The following is a 22,719-nucleotide window of genomic DNA, read 5'->3' on the forward strand; positions in this document are numbered from 1 at the left end:
TGGTCACATAATGTAATAATGGAAAAAAAAAAAAACTGTGTTTTTCCATTGTTGATCTAATGGGCACATTAGGTCAGGTACTTTGAAGTAGGCTGAATACCTTTTTTTCTTTTTTCTTTTTTTGTTTTTTTCCACAAAAATCTATTAACCCATTAAGACCCAAACAGCCAGTGGTGGCCTAAACCATCTACTGATGAAAAATGTTTAATTACTTCCAATCCACTAAATCTATTAATATGTTGAAACAATTGGTATAAAATGCAGTTTGACATCTTTTCATGGTCATCAGATATGACCCATTTGGATGTTCAGAGGCTCCGTAGTGAACTTTGAAACACCGTTATCTTCTACAACCTCGATTCACCAGTAAAACCCATGGAGATGGATCAATGATAGTTGATGGAGACATTAATTTTACATTTAGTTATTGATATTTTTACTGAAAAAGTCACTTTTGCTTCAGTTTTCTTGGTTTTTGTTGTAATAACCCTCAACTTTAATCTGATTTTTAAGAATATCTACATGATCAGTGAATTAAATATAGGAAAATACATGATTTTCACTGAAAAAATGCAACATTCAGGGGATATTATTATAATAAATGGTGATAAATCACTTAAGAAAGGTTAAATAGAGAGAAAAATTAATTTGGGAACTGGAACAAAAGTCACACTAGGTCTTTACAGGTTAATGAATGAAATACTAACGATGAAAGAGCAGTAAAATAAACCTTACTGTGGTGACAGAGGCTAGACATTCGTCATCCTCCATTTCCCATAGTGCACTTCGGCTTTCATCACCGTGTTGTTGCGGAAGTGCTCAGGAGAACTGCACTGCCGCTGTTTCTGTACTCTGCACTGACAACTGGACAGACACTGTTAACGGCGGACAAATCTAGCTTGTTGTAAATTTATATAACTATCTTTTACCCGAAAAAAACTTAAGCCATGGCAGCTTTGAAATACGCAGGTATGGACGATACAGACAGTGAGGATGAGTTACCTCCTGGATGGGAAGAGAGATCTACTAAGGATGGATGGGTCTACTATGCAAAGTAAGTGTGACATTTACTGTCAGTACAACAGTTATATCACGTACCGCAATGCCATTACTTATAAGTTTCATGTTTATTAATTGTTAATTATTTTTACCACACTGAAAAACAAAACAGTCACATCGACACTAGAAATCAGTAGCTAACTCGACATGGTAGCTAAATTAGTTCTAATCAGCTTTACTTTACTGAGATGATGTGACTAATGAAGTTTATGTTTGCTGACATAAATTTAGATTTTGTGCGAATTTGCACTAGAAAAATAATAAAATGAAAATTCTGTTTAAATATTATGAACATGGTGTCGCGGGTCATACTGTGGTAGTTGCAGTGGTACAGTATGCAGTAGATGCTGCAGGACAAACAGCCATCACTGCATACTATGAGTGCAAAACATTAAAATAGCAAGAAATGGCATATGTGGAAAACCGGCATACTTGGAAGAAACTGTATCAGCGTCATACATTATGAGTTATTCACAATGATTTGTCAATTAATCTGTGGTGTTGTTCTGTAAGAGTGGCTTTTGCTGCTGCTGAAGCTATTTTTTCTGATTGTTTAAGCACTATCCTTGAAGCAAAAGGCTATTTATGTAAAAAAAAAAAAAAAAAAAAAAAAAAAATTCTACACACTACTTGCAAATTCTCACACCAACCCAGCAAAACATCATACATCTCTTACAACAGCAAAAAAATCTTGCAAAGCTTGTCAAACTTGAGTCAAAACAGTACACACAAACCCTTTATTTAACTGAGCACACAAAACACAGATCATACATGAATAATATAACTGAAAACACTTCTACTTTGCAGATTTTACTTGCATTCAAGTTTTTAGACAAACCACATGGTTGAAAGTTTGTCATGCATGTAATAAGAACATATACACACAAGTATGCAAATGTGTAAACTGGATGTGTATTCACTATTAGTACATATTTGAAGAAATTCTCTCCGTTTCTTTTTATGCAGTTTTGTGTTAAACTAAGCTAATGTGTGCTTCTGTATAACAGGTCCTCAGTATGAGCTGCAGTGCTATATTTTATTATCTTCCATCTCCTGAGTATATGGATGTCAAATAGAAACCTTTTTGTTACTATTTTACCTATGTTTGTTTTAGTAGTTAACATTTCCACATGCAACATATTTAAGATACATTTACATTATACTAATCGTTGATTTGTCTGTGTTCAAATAGCCATGATGAGATGAAGACACAATGGGAACATCCCAAGACGGGAAAGAAAAAACGCTGTGCTGGAGGTTTGTTTAGTTCATTAGTTCTTCATTGCTTTGCTTATGCATATGTTCAATGTTTACTAACACTGTTCAGATTTGTTCTAAATGGGACATAGATGTGATTTTTAACCCCTTTACTGAAACACTATTTGTATAATGGATTTTCCTAGAGTTGCACAAATGGTAAACAAACAAACTGTGTGGAGTTTGCATGTTTTCCCTGTGTTCTCTCCCAGTACTCTGGCTTCCTCTCAACATCCAATGACACGCACTAATAGGTTGATTGGTTAGTCTAAATTGCCCATAGGTGTGAATGTGAGAAGGATTAGTTGTTTGTGTCTATATGTCTGCCTGTGATGACACCCCACCTTCGCTATAGGTTCCAGCACCCCCAGTGACCCTCTCAAGGATAAAGCAGTTCACAAAATGAATGATTTTTTGACCAAATTATGCAGCCCTGATTTTATTGCAGTGTAATGATGACTGGATGAGTCATTGTCAACTTTATAGCGACCACGTGCTAAAAAGTTTGCTGTTATTATTTGTTAAATAGGTATTTTTGGAGGGCAACACGGTGGTGCAGTAGAGAGCACTTGTGCCTCACAGCAAGAAAGTCCTGGGTTTGATTCCAACACTAGTCGATGGGGACCTTTCTGTGTGGAGTTTTCATGTTCTCCTCATGTCTGCGTTGGTTCTCTCCGGGTACTCTGGCTTCCTCCCATCATCCAAAGACATGCATTGATTGGTTAATTGGTTAATCTAAGTTGCCCATAGGTGTGAGAGTGATTGTTTCTATTTGTCAGCCCTGCGATGAACTGGTGTGTGTGTACCCCACCTTTGCCCATAAGTTACTGGGCTAGGTTCCAAGTGACCCCCATGACCCTAGTGAGGATAAAGCAGGTTCAGAGATTGAATGTATTTTTGTCTTTTCACACAGATTTGCCATACGGTTGGGAGCAAGAGACTGATGAAAAAGGCCAGATGATTTATGTTGAGTGAGTAGTAGTGGTGTTTATTCTCTAGGCTGGGTATACATTATATGTTGGACACACGCTTAATTTCTTTAATCCTAATTCTTCTGTCATTTCCAGCCACATTAACAAGCGAACGACGTACTTTGACCCACGTCAAGCATTTACAGTGGAGGATGTAATAGTGAAGCCGAAACGGTATGATGGGAATACCTCAGCTTTAGAGATCCTACAAGGTCGTGACCTCTCTAACAAGGTTGTCCTCATAACTGGGGGCAACTGTGGCATTGGTGAGTTTCATAATCTTTATGTTTGTTGTTTTACTGTTTCTGTAATTTTAGATAGAATGACTGTCAGATCCATAGTATTTGGACAGTGACACAAATATTGTAATTTTTTTTTCATTTTACTGCTATAACACCACAGTGCATGAAAGTCTCAATTCCATCAGGATGTGATTGAAGTGTGGGCTTTCAGCTTTAGTTCATGGGGTTTAAATATTGCATTTAAGAATTACAGTCATTTTAAACATAGTCCCTCTATTTTCAGAGGCTCAAAATTAATTGGACAAATTAAGATCATTATAAATAGGTGGATTGTTTTTAATGAGAGGATTGACTGTAATGGATAACTTCTGAAGTCTGGAACCATTTTCTTCTTGTTTGTGGGTCTCTCTGCCCTCAGTTTAGTCTTCAGTAACTGAAAACTCCAACCATTTCCAATTTTACCCCGTGTGACCTTATTTCATAAAAAAATTTAAAAAAAGTTACAGTCAATGGAAGGAGACAAGTATTTATTTATTTATTTATTTATTTATTTATATATCTGATTTGAATTCTATTATTATTTACACATATGATGTTTGTCAATTTAAAAGATAATTTTACAAGTCAAAGAAACAGGAGATTGTTGTAAAATTATTGAAGTGTCACACTGAAAATACGTAACTGTAAATACAAACACATCTAAAAGTTGTGGAGGTTTTGTCTTAATAACAGTGTCTGTCCATGATCCATTCAGAGCTGTTGAAGATGTCTCTGCAGCTTCAACATGACTAGACTTGTGGCGATTTCCCCCTTTTTTAGTACTTAATACTTAAATGTGTTAACCCTATTTATTGTAGACTTTGATAAAGACACACCTACCACCTCAAGTATGATCTTAACTTGGCTGAATGTTGTAAAAGGGTTCTTCACCAAAAAAAAGAATTCTGTGATCATCCACTTCAGTCTTCCGTAGTCTCTTGGTTTTGGTTGTGGTCTTTTGGTGTTGCTGAGCTCAGTGGTAGATTTAGTGACTTTTTTTTTGTTTTTTAAAGAATGGACCAAATTGTTGATTTTGGCTACTCCTAAAGTTTTCTCTGATAAATGTATTTGTTTTCAGCTGAATGACTGCCTCCTTCACTTGAATTGGCTCCTCCTTGGACCTCATATTGAGAATTCTAGTGAACAGCTACCAAACGCATAACATTTGAAACCAACTTCAGACCTTCAGATCTGCTTCAGTTGGATTAAGAATAATGAGGGAACTGGCCATATCTGGACATGAGGCAGCTTGTCGGTCAGTTTTCCAATTACTTTTGGAAAATGGAGTGACTTTGTTTAATATAGTTGTAATTCCTAAATGGTCAGTGCAGTATTTTTGTCAAACCCCTTAAATTAAAGCTGAGAATCTTGAATCACATATTTATTTCTTCATTTCCAATCCACTGTGGTGGTGTGCAGAGGAAATATCAATACATTTGTGTCACTGCCCAAGTACCACACAAAATCATCAGGAAGCAGGTGTGTTTTCATAATAATACCACTAGATGGTGATGTGGTCCTTTACTTTAGAACAAGACAGCTTTACCAGCGCATCTCTTCTCCCTTCCAGTCCCTTCTTTCCATAACCAGACATTCATCAACATTAGCCTGCAAAATGATACACTTAGACTCAACAAATCATTCCTTAATACCGAACATGATTGTATTGAAGTTCATTAGCTGCGTTGAATTGGATGTCATTGTTAACTGTAATGAATGGTGTCCATTTGTACCAAGCAAATGCATGGCTTACTATATAATGGCCTGGAAACAAATGTATTTCTTCTTTCCTTTAGTTTAAATTAGCACAAGTAGTGGCCATTTGTTCAGACTTGCTGCTTTGTTCGGGATAGATAATGACAGCATGAGGGAAATCAAATAAACATAAAATCGTTAATTGTCTTTATATTCAAATCCTTTGTCCCAAGGAAAGTCACAACAGTGTAATTGTGTGGATATTATGAGATGCTACAAATCTGCAGTGTAGTACATAGATTTACAGCAGCCTAGGGACATTTACTGAGCAGAGAATCTTGTGCACTTAAATGTTTTTCTGACCTTCATGTTCATTCATCTTTTTATGTAACCATATATTAAAAATACACATTGTGTACCTCAAATATTTTAATACTGTAAAATAATTCTATAAAATTGAAATATATTTTATGTTGTTTTGAAATTATTACCAGGTTATTTACACTTCAGGTATGAACATATTCAACACAAATGCACACTCTTTAGACAGTATCCACATTTAAGTGTTGCAACTACAGGAGATACAGACTATATTAACGTGATCATGTCTTACCACAGTTTTGCAAAAACACCTTTTTTGGTCTTTTCATTGAGGCAGTTGATTTTGACAATACTAAAGTGGCATTAACAAAGCACACTTACTTAATTACCTCCAAACCTCTAATTTAGGAAAATCTCATTGGTAATTCTTTTAATTATTTGAGTATTGATGCAAATAGTACGAATGAAAGATCTGGTGTGCTCTGTTGAAAACAGTATAAAGTGTGCTGGCCTAAAATACTGTTAAAACCAGGTGTTTACAAGAACAACTGGGGCATCAATAATCTGAATATAAATGTAGCATGGGAGAACTACCAAACTATTGTTATTCTTGTGAGAAATTAATCTTGCAGAACCACTTGACTTTTGCATTTGCAGCTGAAGAGTTTGTGTAAAGTTTGTTGTTTGAGAGGTTAAGAGTACATAAACTCTTATAGTCAGGAAATAATGCACTTTTGGGGATGGTTTACCTACACTTCAGTTTGTGGCTTATTCATAGAGCAACAGCTAGAGGCTTTCCTTCTGGCTAGAGTTTTTGGAGAGGATTATGGTTTCAGTAAGAAACAAATAATTAAGATCAAATCTATGTATGAAACTTGTTTGATTTCTCCAACAAGAGGAAAAACTCATTTATGTGGGTTTTCATGTCACTAGAACTGACATTTCCACAATTTTGTACGTGAAAAAAGTAAAAACACAACAAAACAGACATATTTTGCAACATCACAAAATACTCTGTGTGCTCCAAAAGATTGCCGCACTAATGAATAAAAAAAAATCATTTTAATCCACATATAAAATAGTGTGGCCTTTGATTTAAATAAAGGTAGTGAGCAATACTGTTAAGAAGGGAAAAAGAAAAAAAAAAACATCGCCACAAGAGGGCACAGGAGGTCCATGATGTTTGAGGATTTAATATGTTACCATACAAATTGCCTCACAAGTGCTTGTTTTTTGCCTTGTTTAAAAAATATATAATGAAAAATGCATTACACACATAACATTAGTTATGATGTATTTAGAAAATGACAAAATGTACATCTACATAGCTTTTTTACTAAAAGGGATGAAATTGTTTCAATACCGAGGCATTTTCTAATAACTTTGAATGCTTAATAAACCCATATTAACATAACCTTTGTTTTAGTCTAGCACATATTAAATATGCAGCACCCATAATTAACTGTATTCTAATAGTAATTGCTACTACTCGTGTGCTCCTTTGACATTCCTCTAGTGAAATGTGGTTATGCCAATTGCTTGGACCCACTTAGCATTTTAATGGCATCAATAGTGTTTTAATCCAAGTGTCAAGGCTATTTCCATTTCCTTCAATGCTTATTCCCTCCACAGGAAATGTGACATTTTTATTAGTAATGGTGGGATATTATTTAATTAGCAAATTTACATTTCAGCCTTTTAATTTAGCTCTTAATGCACATGAACATGAAAAGCACATATATGAGTTTATTTATGCATGAAATGTCAAAGTCTCTGAATTTGTGACCAGCCTTGAAGCTCCTTTACAGTGAAGCTGGGAGGCGAGAAAGTAATGCGGTTTGTCTTTCCGATGTGATCACTGTGCTCGCTCACTTCACAACATTAGTCTTCCTCTCTCTGCTTTCGTTTGTAAATTAAAAACCAGTACCGACCTGAATGGTGTTTTTAATTGTGATAATGGAAATGAATGATTGTGGCCTGTTTTCCCCCTATTTCTCCTTCCCTCCCACTCTCCCCCTTTGTTTTAAAGGTTTTCTTACTCTTATAGACCTGTGGTTGTACACCTGTACCTCAGCATTGATTCCTAAGCGGCTTTGACCCAGTCCTGAGCCTCCTATCCATCCCCATTACACAGCCCTGCTAGGGCTCTAATTCCCCTCCTATCAACTAACTCTCAGGTTATTTACTGGCTAGGGGTCCATGGAACAGTTGTCCTTAAAGGGCCATTGTGGTGGTATCTCTGGGTCCCACTGGGTTTACACATGGGATGCTTTTTTCTATTTCTATTCAGTATCTATATCCAGTGCCTGCAAAAAAAAAAAAATTAAAAATTAAAATCGCAAGTTTTATAAAATTTCTCCACATTAATCTTCATATCTGGAAAAGTTGATTTAAGATGAGCAATTTCCTAAAATATTTTTCTATCGAGGCAAAACTATATCTCTTAGGACTTACATTCATTCTGTCCTTTGACAGCACTTATGGGAGTCGTACATGACATATATGTGTCCCATCACCAGGGGAGCAACGTCAGTCTCCCAGGCAAGTGCAGTGCACTGCTGTCATTGTATTAAAGTTGAATAGCGGTCAGAAATAACCCTCTGTCTCACTTAAGTTAAACATCTGTTCATGTGAATCCCACTATCTTCAAGATGCTGATTCCAGGACGCTATTCCATTGTGAGCGACTGAAAATCTGCTGTATGTTTTGGCATGGTTTCAATTTTTCTTACTGGATTATTTGAAGTTATTTGTGGTTTTATATTATTCTACATGTCTTTTTATGTAGACGTGTATATTTTAGCTGAACTTTTTTGTCCCTTCTTTACAGTGACATATTTTAGATCAAATCCTGCAGTTGCAAAGCTCTACCCAATCTAAATGCGTGCAGCAAATTCCACATGGTATTGGTATTTAGGTGCAGGGTCAATTCTGGAATAAGAAGCAGAAAAGAGTCAGGGGGCCCAGGCAGGGAATAGCAAAGGATTTGGAAAGGGAAAGTTCGTAATATTTTAGTATCCGTATGCATTGGTCTCTGCTGTGTTTTAGGACTTTGAATGTTATTCTTATTCATGAAAGACTAACATTGTTCTATGTTTGTGTTCATCCCAGTGTTGTGTTGGGAGGATTAAGTGTCAGGCCGGTGCTCTCCTCTCTCTGGATGGAGAGATCCCTAAGCATATTCAGTGAGTCGCAGAGCTGTGGGAGCCTCTGTGTGCAGATTAAACCCATAGCCTAGCTTTGTGGCTGATCATTAGATTGAGGCAGATTTGTTAAGCATAACTGCCATTAAATTGGCTGCAAAGCTCTGGTATTTACTGCACTGCTGTTTATGAATAAGGACCCCCTTAAAGACCCGCGCAGCGATGCGGTAAACCCGAGCCTCAGTAAGGAGGGAAATGCATTATTCATAGTGGGAGGAATTAGATGGATAAAAAGATGTTTCTGGTGAGGGTGGCATGCGGTGCCCGTGTCTCCGCGTGTGTGTCTCGGAGCATCTCTGAGTGGCTGCGTGTGGTTTAGATGACATCCACAGCGCATCTGTGTTTATATTCAGAGGTCTGATAGTATTTTGTGTTGTCCGCTGGGGGACCAGCCGGCCCGTGTCCTGCTGTCTCCTGTGTGTCAGCTTGTCAACTGAGCCTGTGAGGAAATCGAAGGAGAGTTTTATTTTTAACTGGCATCTCTGATGAATGTGTTTATTGGCTACGTAATGAGAACCAGTTATGGTTGGTTAGTCAAATTATTCAACTTTATTAACCTTGGATGAAATTTGCTATGCACACCCAAACTGGTATAACATGCAAAGAGTGTTATGCTGGAGGCCAGAAGGGTTCAATAATGATTACAGCTCTAATATAATAGAACCTAAGTGCTTAGAGAGAGAGGATAGAATAAATATATGTGCTTAAAGGCTGTAGGTAAAATAAAATGAAAGGGTACTGGGTTATTGTGTGTAGTCAAGTAGTTTATAGGCCTATCGAGTTTACAGTCTGCAGATGATGAGGGGATGGAAGTTACATGATGGGGGGGGTTTGATGACAGTGATGAAAATAGCCCTAATGCTCAAGAGATATGTGGACACGAGCAGGTTTTGGTGCATGTGTGTGATCTAGTGTGGTATGTGTTTGTCAAGTTTACTGCCCAGTGTGTGTTTGAGGAAGAGGTAAAATGGGTGAGTCCAGCTGCAGGAGGAGAAGAGGTGGCCAATGTGGTGCTAGGCCATGATGAGAGATTGTGTGGGGAGTTGGAGGTTGACACCGAGGGTCAGAGGAGGGGGGGGGGGGGGGGGGGGGTACTAGATAGGTCTGCATGGATGGTAAGACAGCGATGGGGGTTTGTGGGAAGGAGGCAGAAAGGGACAGGGAGGGGTAATAGAACCACTCCAGTGCTCTCTCCTGGAACAGCTCAACCTTGGACTGTAATTACTAACCATACATCCCACTTTTGGGCTGACACCTCCCTCCTCTTGGACTAATGGAGGGGAATTAGAGGGGATCTTAAAAGTCAGAAAGAGTTGGGGGTTGGGGGTTCTGTGCTGCTCCTCACTTCTTGGGACAAGAACTACACGGCAGCAGCAGGAGGAACAGGTGCAGGTATAACTAGCATAGTCAGGGGTTAAGCTATGTCTAAAGTCTATGGTGCATGAAGGCACTGCAATTTAACTCTCTCAACCAACAGCCTTAGTTGTTCTGCAGTTGTTTTATTTGTACTTTCGATGTCCTAGAGTTTAACTGTGAATTTTGACCATGCGCTATACATTTATTGCTTTATTTTTGCTTCACAACAAGAACCATCACCATAATTTTGTTGTGCATGAGTATAGTGACAATAGAGCTCTTTATGTAACTCTGAAGTAGTTCACTCATTGTTTCACACTATATTAGGCATTAAATCAATATTGTGGATATGTATGAACAATTAGTCAAACAGTTTACATCAATACCCAAGAGTTTTGAGAATCTTCACACTAATCTTCACATATTTTTGATGCAGAGTGGGACCATTTGAGAGAATGTTACACACTTAAACACATACAGTTCAGATACATTATATATTATTAATTATGTAAGAAAAAGAGTGATTTCAGAAACAGTGTAAGTTCAGGCAGGAGGAACAGTTGGACTACAGCTTGCTAGTGATTGGTGTCAACCTTAAAAATATGCAAATTAATAATAGTTTTGTCTACTTAAAGACCTAAGAATTTTTACCATTTTATAAAACTGATTGCATAAAAAGAGAAACAGAATTAAACAGCCACATCACACAACAAAACATCAGAATATGCAATAAATTAAAAAAGGCATATATTGCAGGGTATTCTTTAGAAGCTTTTCTGGTGGGCAGGTGATCATGGCCTGTGTTGCTCTTGTGCTTTTAGAGCATAAATTCATTGCGATTGTGGGAACTCAAAACATGCACCCACAGGTCTTGTAATGATCTGAATTGACTTCTGTTTGCGCAATTGTACAACAGAGCTTATTTTAGTTAAATGCCTCTTTGGATGCAGATCAAGAGAGGGAAGGAGCAGGCAGCTCCGTTTGCCAAATAAACACGTTTACTGACGAGGCTGGTAATGATCTCATTACATTGAGCCAATACACCTGTGTACGAGGGGGATCCAGAGAGGGGCGGCGGGCCAGGGAGGACAAACAAAGCGTGAAATCACTAAATCACACTCATTATTGTGGGATATCAGTAGGGCCAGGATCCTAATGTACCATGAAGAGCATTCACTGCTTAATGGACATTTTACACAATTTTTTATGCATTTTATACATTACAGTAAAACAAATTTCCAACAATAGCTGAGCCATTTACTGTATATTTTGTTGTGAATGCTCTGATTGAATATGTAAAAGCTCGCTGTTTCCTGTTCTGACCGTGTATAAACTCTTTCTTTCACGTGTTTATATTTACCGCATTGTTGTCTGATTAGACAAAAGAACCTGGAAGATTATATACACGAGCATAATAGTCAGGCCTCTTGTGTGTTGTAAAACAGCTTATGGCGTCTGTTGATCCACCAGAGCAAAAGAAACCTCTTTCTGACCTCTCGTCATGTTCCACCATCAGCGTACAATGCTGAAACAGGCTCTCTTTGTTGTACACCTGACCAGAAACTAATTTCAGTGCGGCCCTCTCTACCGGCAACATGGGTGAGAGGGCGGGGAGTCTCTGTACAGCAACGCTACTCTCGTTATTTCACAATTAATGTCAAGCCCTTGTTATTTGTCATTGGAAATACATGGCTTCTCTGCTGCTGCCATTGTTGCTGCCATATTCTAATTTGTTCTCCATTATGGAAAACACTGGTGTCGATTAATTTCACTTTCATGGTTTGTACACACAACAAGTGAGTGTGAGGTGTTGTTGTTTACCAGCAGGCAGTACTCTTGTTCAATTTATAAGTGAGGAGGAAAATGATTTTAAATCATGGCATGGTTTCTTTTTTATCACTTGCAAATTTAGGCTGATTTGCTGCTGCCTACTGATCAACTGTGTTATTTAAATTTCTAATTTTCCTTAAAATTAATATTTCCATAGCATTTCAGAGGTTTATGTTTATTACTATAATCTTCACTGTTAGTATTAAATAAGTAGCATAGTGAAAAGCAGACATTTTTTATGACAAGGAAGAGATTTTCTGACATTTTTTTCTGAATCCTGCCACCCTACCTGCAAATTCAAAGTGTATATTTACCCCGAGAGTCATAGGGCTCATTTTCTTCTGTCGTGTTGTTTTTATTTTCATTTCCATTTCCTGTGAGTGAAATGATCTCCGCTCACAGCCACAGTCCCTTCCATTACACCTAATAAGGTGTCATATAATTTAATTCCATGCTTCACTTGTCAGAAAGGGCTTCCAATCCTACACCAATTTTGAGTTTTAATAGATATTAGTCCTTAACACTCTCCTCACAATTAGGCCTCCCAGTTTTGCTCTTAATGAAAATCAGATTAAGACATATAATCTAATTACAGTTCATATTAATCCACCCTCCGATACACTCTGCCTGCCTACTGTGCCTCTTAGACCTTCGGATCAGTTTTATTGTGCCTCTCAGTTCAACAGTCAAGACGCGCAAATTGTGAATGCGTATGTTTGATTGTGTGTTTTTTTATTTAGTGGTGAGACTAAAAATGTAACACTGCTGTACTGCTGAACTTTTCCACGAGACTCTGAAGGCTAGTAAATGTCAAAGGAAATAAAAATACGGTGAAGGAAAAATGTTAATCTCATAAATTAATTCAACCTACGGGTTGAAATGACCCATTTAGACTTGTAATTTAGAAATGAACTTCTCTCGCTCTATCTTCAGTTTTTGTCAGTTTTATCGGGACTGTGTGATTTGGATGAAGCCATGAAGTGGTCTCGGACTGATAAATTCTGTGCATATCGGAGGACCTCGTTTCATGGGAGAAATGTCCTTATCAGAGGCCTTTTGATGTTCTGAAATATCACACCAAGGTTCAGTTTGAATGTCATGTCTGTCCGATCGTTCATATGGCTCCCACCATTACGAGCCATGTTTTCATAATTACTGCCATCACTGTATAATTACTACTGTAATTAACAACCGACCTCCCTTCATTTTGTCCGTCCACAGTGAGTCTGAGCAGTGATACCTTCCTAAGAGCTCACTGTCAGATCCAAAACTTTATCTGAGAAGAGAGGAAAAAAGTCTTGAACCACAATAATTCAATCAGTTTCATCACTTCAGAGAGAAATGATTAACTCCCCCTACTAGACCACTGGGTTACTCAATGAAAGAAATTATATGGAAAATTGATAGGGATTTTAACTTGCACACCCAACCCCCATCACCACCGCCCCATTAGATCCAACCCCTGAGAATCAAAGTTATCTTCAGAAAAAAAACCCTAATCTTTGAAGCGTTTCTTGCTTTCACTCTTTTTTTCTCTTTTTATGTTTTTATCTGTCTGTCTGTCTCTCCATCCTCTCCCTCCCTCTCGATCTCTCAGGCTTTGAGACTGCCAGGTCTTTTGCTCTTCACGGCGCCCATGTGATCCTGGCTTGTCGAAACCTGTCCCGGGCCAGCAAGGCTGTGAGCCTCATACAGCAGGAGTGGGTGAGTGGACGCTGGACCTCCAAGAGAATCTTTGCCTGAAATATGCTACAGTGGTTGATCCAGAAAAAATGGAGGGGGGGTGCTATATACATACATACATACATACATACATATGTGATCTCCTCTGAATTGTCATATTCCTGCTGCTCGCTTTGTTTACAGAACAATGTACACTTTAATCTTAATTAACCATGAAACTTATATGTAAATCTCACATCCCAAAAAGTACCAAGGCAATCAGATTGCAAATAAGTCAACCCTTAGGCCAACAGACATTTAGCTCAATAGGTAACACTTCGGACAGCAATGCAGAAGATCAGGGTTTGATTCCCGGTCAAAGCAGCAATTTTTTCTGCAGATTTTCAAATGAGGGGGGGTACGGTGCCAAATGCGCCGGTAGGTAAATCCACCATTGTACTGTGTGCTGAATGTGCTTAGAAATGACACTTTGTTTCTTCCTTTGGTAATTCTACTGCTATCCTCTGTGGAATAATGCTGCTGCCAGACCAGAAAAAGAAAAATAAGATTAGTATCACATTATAACATAAAAGTTGATTGTTATAACAAGACATTTTCTTGTTATAATGACATTAAAGTATTATATCCATGACAATTAATCAATTAGTTGTCAAGTGTCAAATTAATTGACAACTGTTTTAATACTGGATTATAGATTTGGCTAGATTTTGAATAGATAAGACACTAAATTGAGTATCATTGAGTTGTAGATCAAAAAAGACATTTGACTTCATGTTGGCCTTTGGGAAAAGTTTTTTTTTTTTTTTTACTATTTTCTTACATTTTATATCCCAAACAATTCATCAAGAAGATAATTCACTATGACTATTAATAAGGAAAATAAGACTTTGTTGCACTGCTGATCATGTTGTAATTAAAACACAACTTATCTTGTTTATCTTATTTATAAAGTGGAAGTTTTTCACATGAACTTATCATAACATGAAAATACCTTTTTATAATGTAAGAACCATCTTGTTATAACAAAATTCTCCTGTTATAACATGCTAATCTGTTTGTCTTTCTCTGTCCTGATATCAACACATTTTCATAGTACAACATATACAACATATCAGATTTTTATTTTTTTTCTGTCTATGACTTAACATGAGCAGTGGATGTCAAGCTTTTGCTCCTCATCTTTGTTATTCTGTAATAATAACAGAAAAATTGTCCAGATTTAGGAAGTTGTGGTCACAGTGTTCGTGCACATGTTGTGTCATAGGTTCACACTTCTATTTGGGTGTCTCTGTGTAAAACAAGAGAGAGTTAAGAGGGAGTGGGAGGGAGAGAGAGTGAGTGAGTGAGAGAAAGTGAGAGAGGGCATCTGATAATTACCTGAGATTATTGCTCTAATATCGCTGCGCTTGTGACGCGTCTCCAGATTTACGAGTGTGGGAAAATAAACAAGTGAAATGTGGGTGCTGGAGCAGAAAGAATAAGCCATTAGCACTGGGTTGATTACAGAGAGCAGGACTTGAAGAAGAAGGAGAGTGAGTGCTCAGTGTAGATATGGAGAGAGAGAGAGAGGGAGGAAAACGGGGCGGGGGGGTTGGCGGTGGGGAGACAAATGCCTTTGAGCGAGAGTAGATCTGCAGTGTTAAAACTCACCCAAGTCTCTAATTGAAGTATGCCCCTGGGGCTGTCAGTGCTGCTCTACAGTGTGAAATCCAGTGTACAGATCTATTAATGTAACTGCTTTGTCTAAATGAGTGAGGAAAAGCTCTGATCCAACTACTAGATTTTGTAGTCATTGATTTCTTTCTTTTTTTTTTTTTTTAAGCTTTACACCTGCCACCAAATTATCTAAGATTCTGTTAAATGTTTGTGAATCAATAAAAAGGAGCTCCCAAAGACCCCTGTAGAATGAATGCTAATATTGCCTGTTTGTGCTCCTTTGGCATGTACTCTGTGCAGATTGACAGCAAATGAAGCGAGTTAATAAAAATATGTGTCGTTCCAATCAGGAGAAGCAAGAGATTAGAATTCCTAAGGCTCGCTCCATATTTCCTTCTGAAGGAATCCCCGTGTTATAGGCTAATGAATAAAAGTCACAATATCAGAATAAATCTTTGCTGCAAATTCTCCCCTCTGGCGACATTATTAATAGATTCAGGAGAAGAATAGAGAGGAGGATTAATCTCTAAGATGATGGATGAACTCTGCTTGCCTTCCCATGCTCCTACGTTAAGGTCATTTTGATAAGAGGGTATATTTTGGGGTCTTCTGTACAAAGGGTCATCATATCTACTTCCAGGTCTCTCTCAGAGTTCCGCTCTGGCTGCCAGGAGTGGAACTGCTGTCCCGATTGCACCGGACCTCTGACCTCTAACTACCTGCTTACTATTACTCTGAACTCGCTCTTTCCCCAACTCTCTCTCTCTCTCTCTCTCTCTCTCTCACTCTCTCTGTGTGTGTCTGTCTGTCTGTGACTGTGTGGGCAAGTGTTGGTGTTCAGAGCAGAGGTGAGAGTGATGGCTCATCTGCAGAGCAGGGCACTGCAGTTCAGCGTAGCGTCGTGTACTGACAGTGGGTATAATAGGGAGGTCACAGATGGATAATGGGGAGGTCAGAACAGCTACTGGCTGTTAGGAAGAGCAGGGTCAGAGGGCTTATCCTTCCCAGCCAATCATACTCTGCTCTGCCAGGAACAGATACAGTATAGACAGAACAATACTCTTTACTCGACCTGTACTTTTAAATTATCTCTAGTAACAACTTATTGGGATAATCTATCTGTAGAGAGCTTACAGTGTATGTGTTTCAACATCTTGTCAGCTTAGATACAATAACTGAGCTGTTTTGTTATGTCTCTACATGAGCTTTCACATTTTTTCTCACTTTTTTAGTTTTTCATACATGTATTATGACCAAAACTTACACATATTTTTTTAAAAGATTCTTTTATTATTATTCCAGTTTGTGCTGAAGTTTCCAAAATTCTTTTTCAAGTTACGTATTAAATATTAAACATTAGCTGTTGAAATGTTGCAGATACTCAGTATACTCTCATTAAGTGGAGTATACAAATAATGTGTAGCCTATTTTTAACTAATATAAAAGTTTTTTCTTGTATTTATTTAGACCTGTGTTTTGCTGACTTGTTTTTTTGTTCATTTTATCATGTATTTATCATGTATTAATACATAAATTCAGCAGCGAACTAATAATTAGTTTCTTGCTGTGTTTAAACTACATCCTGTGTTCATGATGGGACTTGAGCTGCAGGCCTAGTCTGAGCAGAATGGGTTGTTTTCTCAGCCTCTATTTGAGCTGTGAGGTGAAACCCTTCCAGCAGGCTCATTAGGGGAGTTTAAAGTGGGGAGAGGGGATAAACATTTACCTTATGATTGTGTTTTACAATAAGCCTGATGCTGGTTGCTTTTATGGGGTTCAAAGGAGTCTGTTTTTACAGGCTGTGATGAAGCCACAGTAAAAACAGGAGCGGATTTAGGCAGCAGATGGGTGCAGGGAAAGATGGAAGGAGAACAAAAGGAGATGGGATAGACAAAGTATAAAAACAGATCTGATATGCAAGGAAAATATTGCAATGTGACAAATGTGATTATGATTCACGATGAGTCGCAATTTTCATTGTCACTGAAAAACAGTAAAAATTACAATTAAATGTTTTTCTCATTCAAGAATTCAGCTCCTGTGATGTGGATTACACTTGCAAATATTGTAATTTTGATCACAGGCAGGCATTCAGGCATACACACCAGAAAAGAAACACTTTGGTTTAGATTTTGAGTCACAAAAAAATTACATTTGTGGATTATACAAAATTTTTACATGTCTTTACCACAAATTGATTTCTTTTTGTAGCTCTTATGTAGAGATATCCTAACTCTGTAGTGCTTGTACATTCTTCTACCTGCTTTTTCCCACAACCCCTGGCATATCCATCTCCTATTCCACTCACAGTACAGGCAGGTTAAGTTGCTGGTTAACAACCAAAGTGTTGCCTGCGTGCTGGAGATTTATTTTTCCTGATTGCCTTTAAAATTCTGCTTATCTTTGACTCCGATGGCTCCCTCAGAGAGCTGTAATGGACTCCCCTGAGGTACAACCCACTGTTTAGTGGGCCAACCAAGGCCCTTGGCCCTTGACTAGAATACAACACTCACACACGTGTGCCATGGTCTTATTTTGTAATTTCTCTCTTTTTATCCAAAATGCTTATTTCACCCACCGCCCCTTTGTACTACACATGCTAATGAGATGCTTTGTAAGGGCGTTAATTAGTGGGCTAGTCACTGATTGCTGTGCTTGTTTTTGTTATGTGTGTGTGTGGCGGGGGGGTATTAATATGGCTATGTGCCGCTGAGGAGAATTCTGTCAGGGTCTGCTCTGGAACCAATTAGGCTAAAGCTCAGTGTCCACTGAGGCTGCTGGGAGAACAAGCCTGCTGCTTGCAATGTCAAACAGCAACATTAACACAGGCCAGAGAGGCAGAGCAAGACAGGCAGACTGCGAACCGATAAGCAGCGGTCACTTATACAAGCAGACAGTCGGCCTGTTGGAGAGACGGATCCTCTGCTAAAGAGGAAATCAGACAAAAGGACACTCTCATACCCCTATGTATGTACATGTACTGTATGTAGATCCTCTTGTGCTGCATCTCATGCTGTGGAATAACGTAACATTAGAATCAATGCGACAGTGTTTGCTATTTCAGGTGGAGTTTCTGAATTTTTACTAAGCAGAGGTGAAAGAGGTCTTGAAAGACAGACAGAAGGAAGGTTGTCTCACCTGGAAGTATGCTCCTGGGACATATTATGAATATTAGTATGTGAACTTGTCTTCCCATACCTTCCTGATATACAATCCCACGTTTTTACCCCGGCTTTTCCCTGCTCATATGATTTATAATATGAATGTTTATAGCTTATGGCCTACATACAGCAGTATGAGGTGGCAAGGCCCAAAAACTACATCCTTGCATGCATTAAACCCTGTTTTTATACCACCCTCACACTATCTTTAACCTGAATTACAGTTGTTTGTGGAGGTGTACATGTCGAGGCATGTGTGCCTCCGATTGTCCATTTGCCCCGTGCATAACCTCATGCGTCAGACTGACAGACCCTGTGCCCCGCCGGCCACAATGCCATCCCTCGCTCCTCCCGCTGAAGACAACAGGAAGTGACACATGTGAAATGCTGACCTGGTTGGTTGTGGCTCCTCCAGGGCCTCAGGATGCTGCTCTTTTAGTCACTCTTCCTCTCTCTTCCCTCACTACCCAGTGTTTTTTTTTTTTCATTTATCAGACAGGCCTCCAAAGATGTGTCCTCTTCCTTCCACTTCGATTCCGTACTACTTTTTTTTTCCTTCTTTTTTCCCCAAAATGATTAAGGAAATTGCAGCCCATTTCCCAGGTCACTGCGCAGGTCTGAAACACTTTTCTCTGCTGCCAGACAGCCCAGTAGATCATAGTTCATCATTTCTAGATCCCATTTCTTGCAAGATTTACAACTTTTTTCTATGTCATTTATATTTTGTTATTTTTAAACTGTAGTATATGCAGTATAATAGGACCAGAAAACCTGCTTTATTCCAATATGAAAACATGCTCAGATGATGCATGTCCTTTCTATAAAATTACCAAGATAATGTAATTTTATGCGGACACAAATCGCAGATAAACCAGTTGGAGATTGTTGTTAGAGAAGTTGAAGGATTTATATAAGCAGTCCTGCAGCTCTTTTTTCAAATTGTCCCCTGACTACACCAACATTATATCGGCACCTCCAACTCTCCCTCATCTCTAAATCCTCTCTAACAGTCTCAGGTGCATCCACTGAATCATTGAGGAAACGGTGGCTTTCCCAATTGTTTCCAGGATGAGGCATTGTGCAAATCTTTGTATAGCCTATCCTTTTCACCGGGGAGATGTTCTCATATGTTTTACTCATTAACTTATTTCTTTGTTTTCTGCCTGCTTTCTTTCTGTAAACTGGGAATAAAAACATCCCATGTCTTCTGCTACGATCTACATAGGATTTGCCCCGAACAGTGTAGAAAGAATTGATGAAATGAAGGTGGAATTGGGATATGTAAATTTGATGAGGAAACCCCCTTTTCCTCAAATTTATCCCACTTTGATTTCTCCAACAAGCGACCACACAACGCGTGAGAACTACAATAGGATTTTATGTAATATACCTTTGAGAATTTCTATACATTACACTAGTGACGGTTGTAAGGCGGCTTGTGGGAATACTACAAGAGGCTTTCGTTAGCATAGACTGTTAGTGTAAAAGTGTAGGAGTTGAATACCTTGAGGTTTTACAGTAGTAAGCATTTTGTGTGTATGTGTATGTATGATTGTGCATCTATGTGATACACTCCACAAGTCCGGTACTACACGCATGCCCGTGTGTGTGCACATGAATGCACGCTGCACACACCCATCCACATGGTGTGTATTTAAATGCTTGATTATGCATTTTGCATAGCTTTGGGACATGCATCACTCTTCCCAGACTGCTAATAAAGTGACCAGGGAGATGGGGAACCTAAATGAATCCTAAAGTGCCTGGCTTGCATTCCTCACTCCCTCACTCTCCCTCACTGCTCTGCTTAGTTATTCCAGCCCGTCGTGAAAAGCTGTGTGCCGCTCAGCTCTCCTCCTCCTTATGTCTGTCTGCTATAGCCAGGTGCTCTGTCTTCTGAAGAGGTGTGGCCTGCTCCTAATTGCCTGGACCACAGTGAACTATGGGCAAATGCTCTGTGTGAAGGAGCACCGTGGAGGAATAATTTTGAATAAATCACATAGTTAGCCGGGTGGTATTTTCTGCTAAATAAGCAGTTCAGCTGCCGTCTCACATGGAGGTGTGAGCGTTAGAATGACGGGTCACTTGCCATAGGTCATGTTGGGGAGGATTTAAATGATTTAAATGATGTCACTGCCACTGAAGGGGACAGGTTGAGGAAGGATGTGTAAGGCAGCACCTCTTTGTTGTTTGAACCTGACAGATTCTCATCCTTCACTCTCCCCTATGAAGGAGGGCCCATAGCCCTGGGATGAGGGCTTCTTATGATGAGAGAGGTGAGAGGTTGCTTGGATCTTTTTTCACTCTCCTCCTTTTTCGCTGTCTTTCTCTCTCTGCCAGCAGAGAATGTTTTTATTGAAGTCTAAGAAGTGCTGACCACAGAGAGACAAGTCCAGCGTGCACTGTAATGTTTTAAATCAGGAGATTGGCCAGTTGTAATAAGCTCCAGCCAAATAAACTCAGGCTTAGTTGAAGTCTGCCAAACAAGCAAATGTTGAATGTTGAATGCGGCAACCATCTGGCAACTGGCTATAACATTTATCCGCTATTATCCCATGCTCTTCTACCGTCTTACGCATTGTTTGAAATGAGCACAGTCTGTCAGATCTCACGATAACAGGAGACACAGCAGGTTAATTTGATGTAATTCTGTGTTAGATGTCTGTGTCAGATTCCAATTGTCTGATATTGCCGTAAAATGTTTCTTAACTCACTGAGGAGTACATTCAGACATGAGATGATGGGTGTAGTGCCCTGCATGTCATATGTGAGCAAGGACAAAATTCAGTGTGAGAGGAGGAGTGTGTTTGTGCGTTACCCATTGTCAGTTTATATTTCATATGAAGGACAGAGGGATTGTCCAGGAAAGAACAAACAAGTGTGTCACATCAAGGCAGCAACTGCCATGTCCGTCCTCCACGGCACCAAAAGTCTCAAATTTCAATGACAGCCAGTCAAAGCTTTTTGTAAACGCATGCTTTCTCTGAAAGTAATGTGTTGGTTGATGATGCTACTTTAAATGTGATGAGAATGCACTGTTTTAGTCTTTATTTCAACACTGCTTCATAAAAATATCTTTAAAAAATGCATACATTACATCAAATGATTCAACAATGTTGAAATTAAGAGAAACCTGTAATTTTCTTTCATCAGTCAGTGGCATCATGTTGCCTTTACTAATATTTGCATTTTTTTTCAAACCTAATGGTAAAAGCTGAAATTGAGGAAATAATTGCCAGAATTAGGAAATACACCCATAATTTCTTCAGCGATCTCCTCTTGGACCAAATCAAAAGGCTAAATGTAAGGATAGATGATCTGATGTCATTTCATGCTGTTGGAAGTGTGAAGCCATTTTCACAAGCTTCGGTGGTGAAGCACGGAGTCACATCCAGGTTGTGTCAAACGGAATCTGTTTAATGAAATACAGACAAGGAGTAGAAGCGGAGGTCTCATGTCCTATCAGACCACTTGTGTTACAATATACTGTAGCAGTTCTGAAATTTTTAACCAGTGACATTAATAAACTATTAACCCCTGCAGCTTTAACATGAGTGATTTGCATAAAACTTTGATACATTAAATCCTCATTTTTTTTCCACATTGGAAAATTTTTTATTGACATTAATGGTGAAAGAACATTATACCATCATCATCTGCTACTACATCTTTTATCGTTGGTTTGTTTGAGAAACCTGTAGTGGCATAAATAAACTGCAAACAAGAGATGAGATTTATGAGAAATGCCCTTTTGAAATAAGGGTAATAAAGCAATAAATAACTCGCTGATAAATATGTAGTATTATTATATTACAGTATCCTAAATCATTTTTCTTTGCTCTGTAAAATGGCCTTTGCTGATACGGCTTTGTCTCTGAGTCTTGTGTTGTGTTTATAGGATATCCTCCATAGTCAGGTCTCATGGAATTGATATCAGTGAACCACTCCAGGCATCTAAACAGTCCTGCCCCGGGCACAGCTATCATTATTTTCTAGGAAGTTCTGTGCATGTATGTGTGCGAGCGTGTGTGCATGTTAGTTTGTATATGTATGTGTTTGAATGTGCTTTGACATAGAGTTAACACTGGTTTACAGCTTAATCAGTCTGTGTAACTGAATGCATATTTATCAGAGAGAAAATTCATGCTCAAAGAATCAGACCTCAGCCCATACATCATTATCAAAACACACCGCGCACACACACACTCACAGACACACAAGCATCCACATTTCATTAGAGAGGCAGA

The 22,719-nt window shown here is 38.7% G+C and overlaps 1 protein-coding gene across 1 annotated transcript in view; it reads left to right on the plus strand.

Annotated features, from left to right (window-relative positions):
* The first annotated feature begins 800 nt into the window (after positions 1–800).
* The window catches only part of wwox (WW domain containing oxidoreductase), a 140,927-nt gene continuing 119,008 nt past the window's right edge, over positions 801–22,719 (plus strand). Inside the window, exons 1-5 of the mRNA XM_030136508.1 lie at positions 801–1,054; positions 2,252–2,316; positions 3,230–3,287; positions 3,384–3,553; positions 13,570–13,676. Coding sequence (XP_029992368.1) covers positions 948–1,054; positions 2,252–2,316; positions 3,230–3,287; positions 3,384–3,553; positions 13,570–13,676 — 507 coding nt within the window. The 5' untranslated portion in view covers positions 801–947. The remainder of the gene's footprint in view (positions 1,055–2,251; positions 2,317–3,229; positions 3,288–3,383; positions 3,554–13,569; positions 13,677–22,719) is intronic.

This window comes from Sphaeramia orbicularis, chromosome 6 (genome assembly GCF_902148855.1).
Source record: "Sphaeramia orbicularis chromosome 6, fSphaOr1.1, whole genome shotgun sequence".
NCBI lineage: Eukaryota > Metazoa > Chordata > Actinopteri > Kurtiformes > Apogonidae > Sphaeramia > Sphaeramia orbicularis.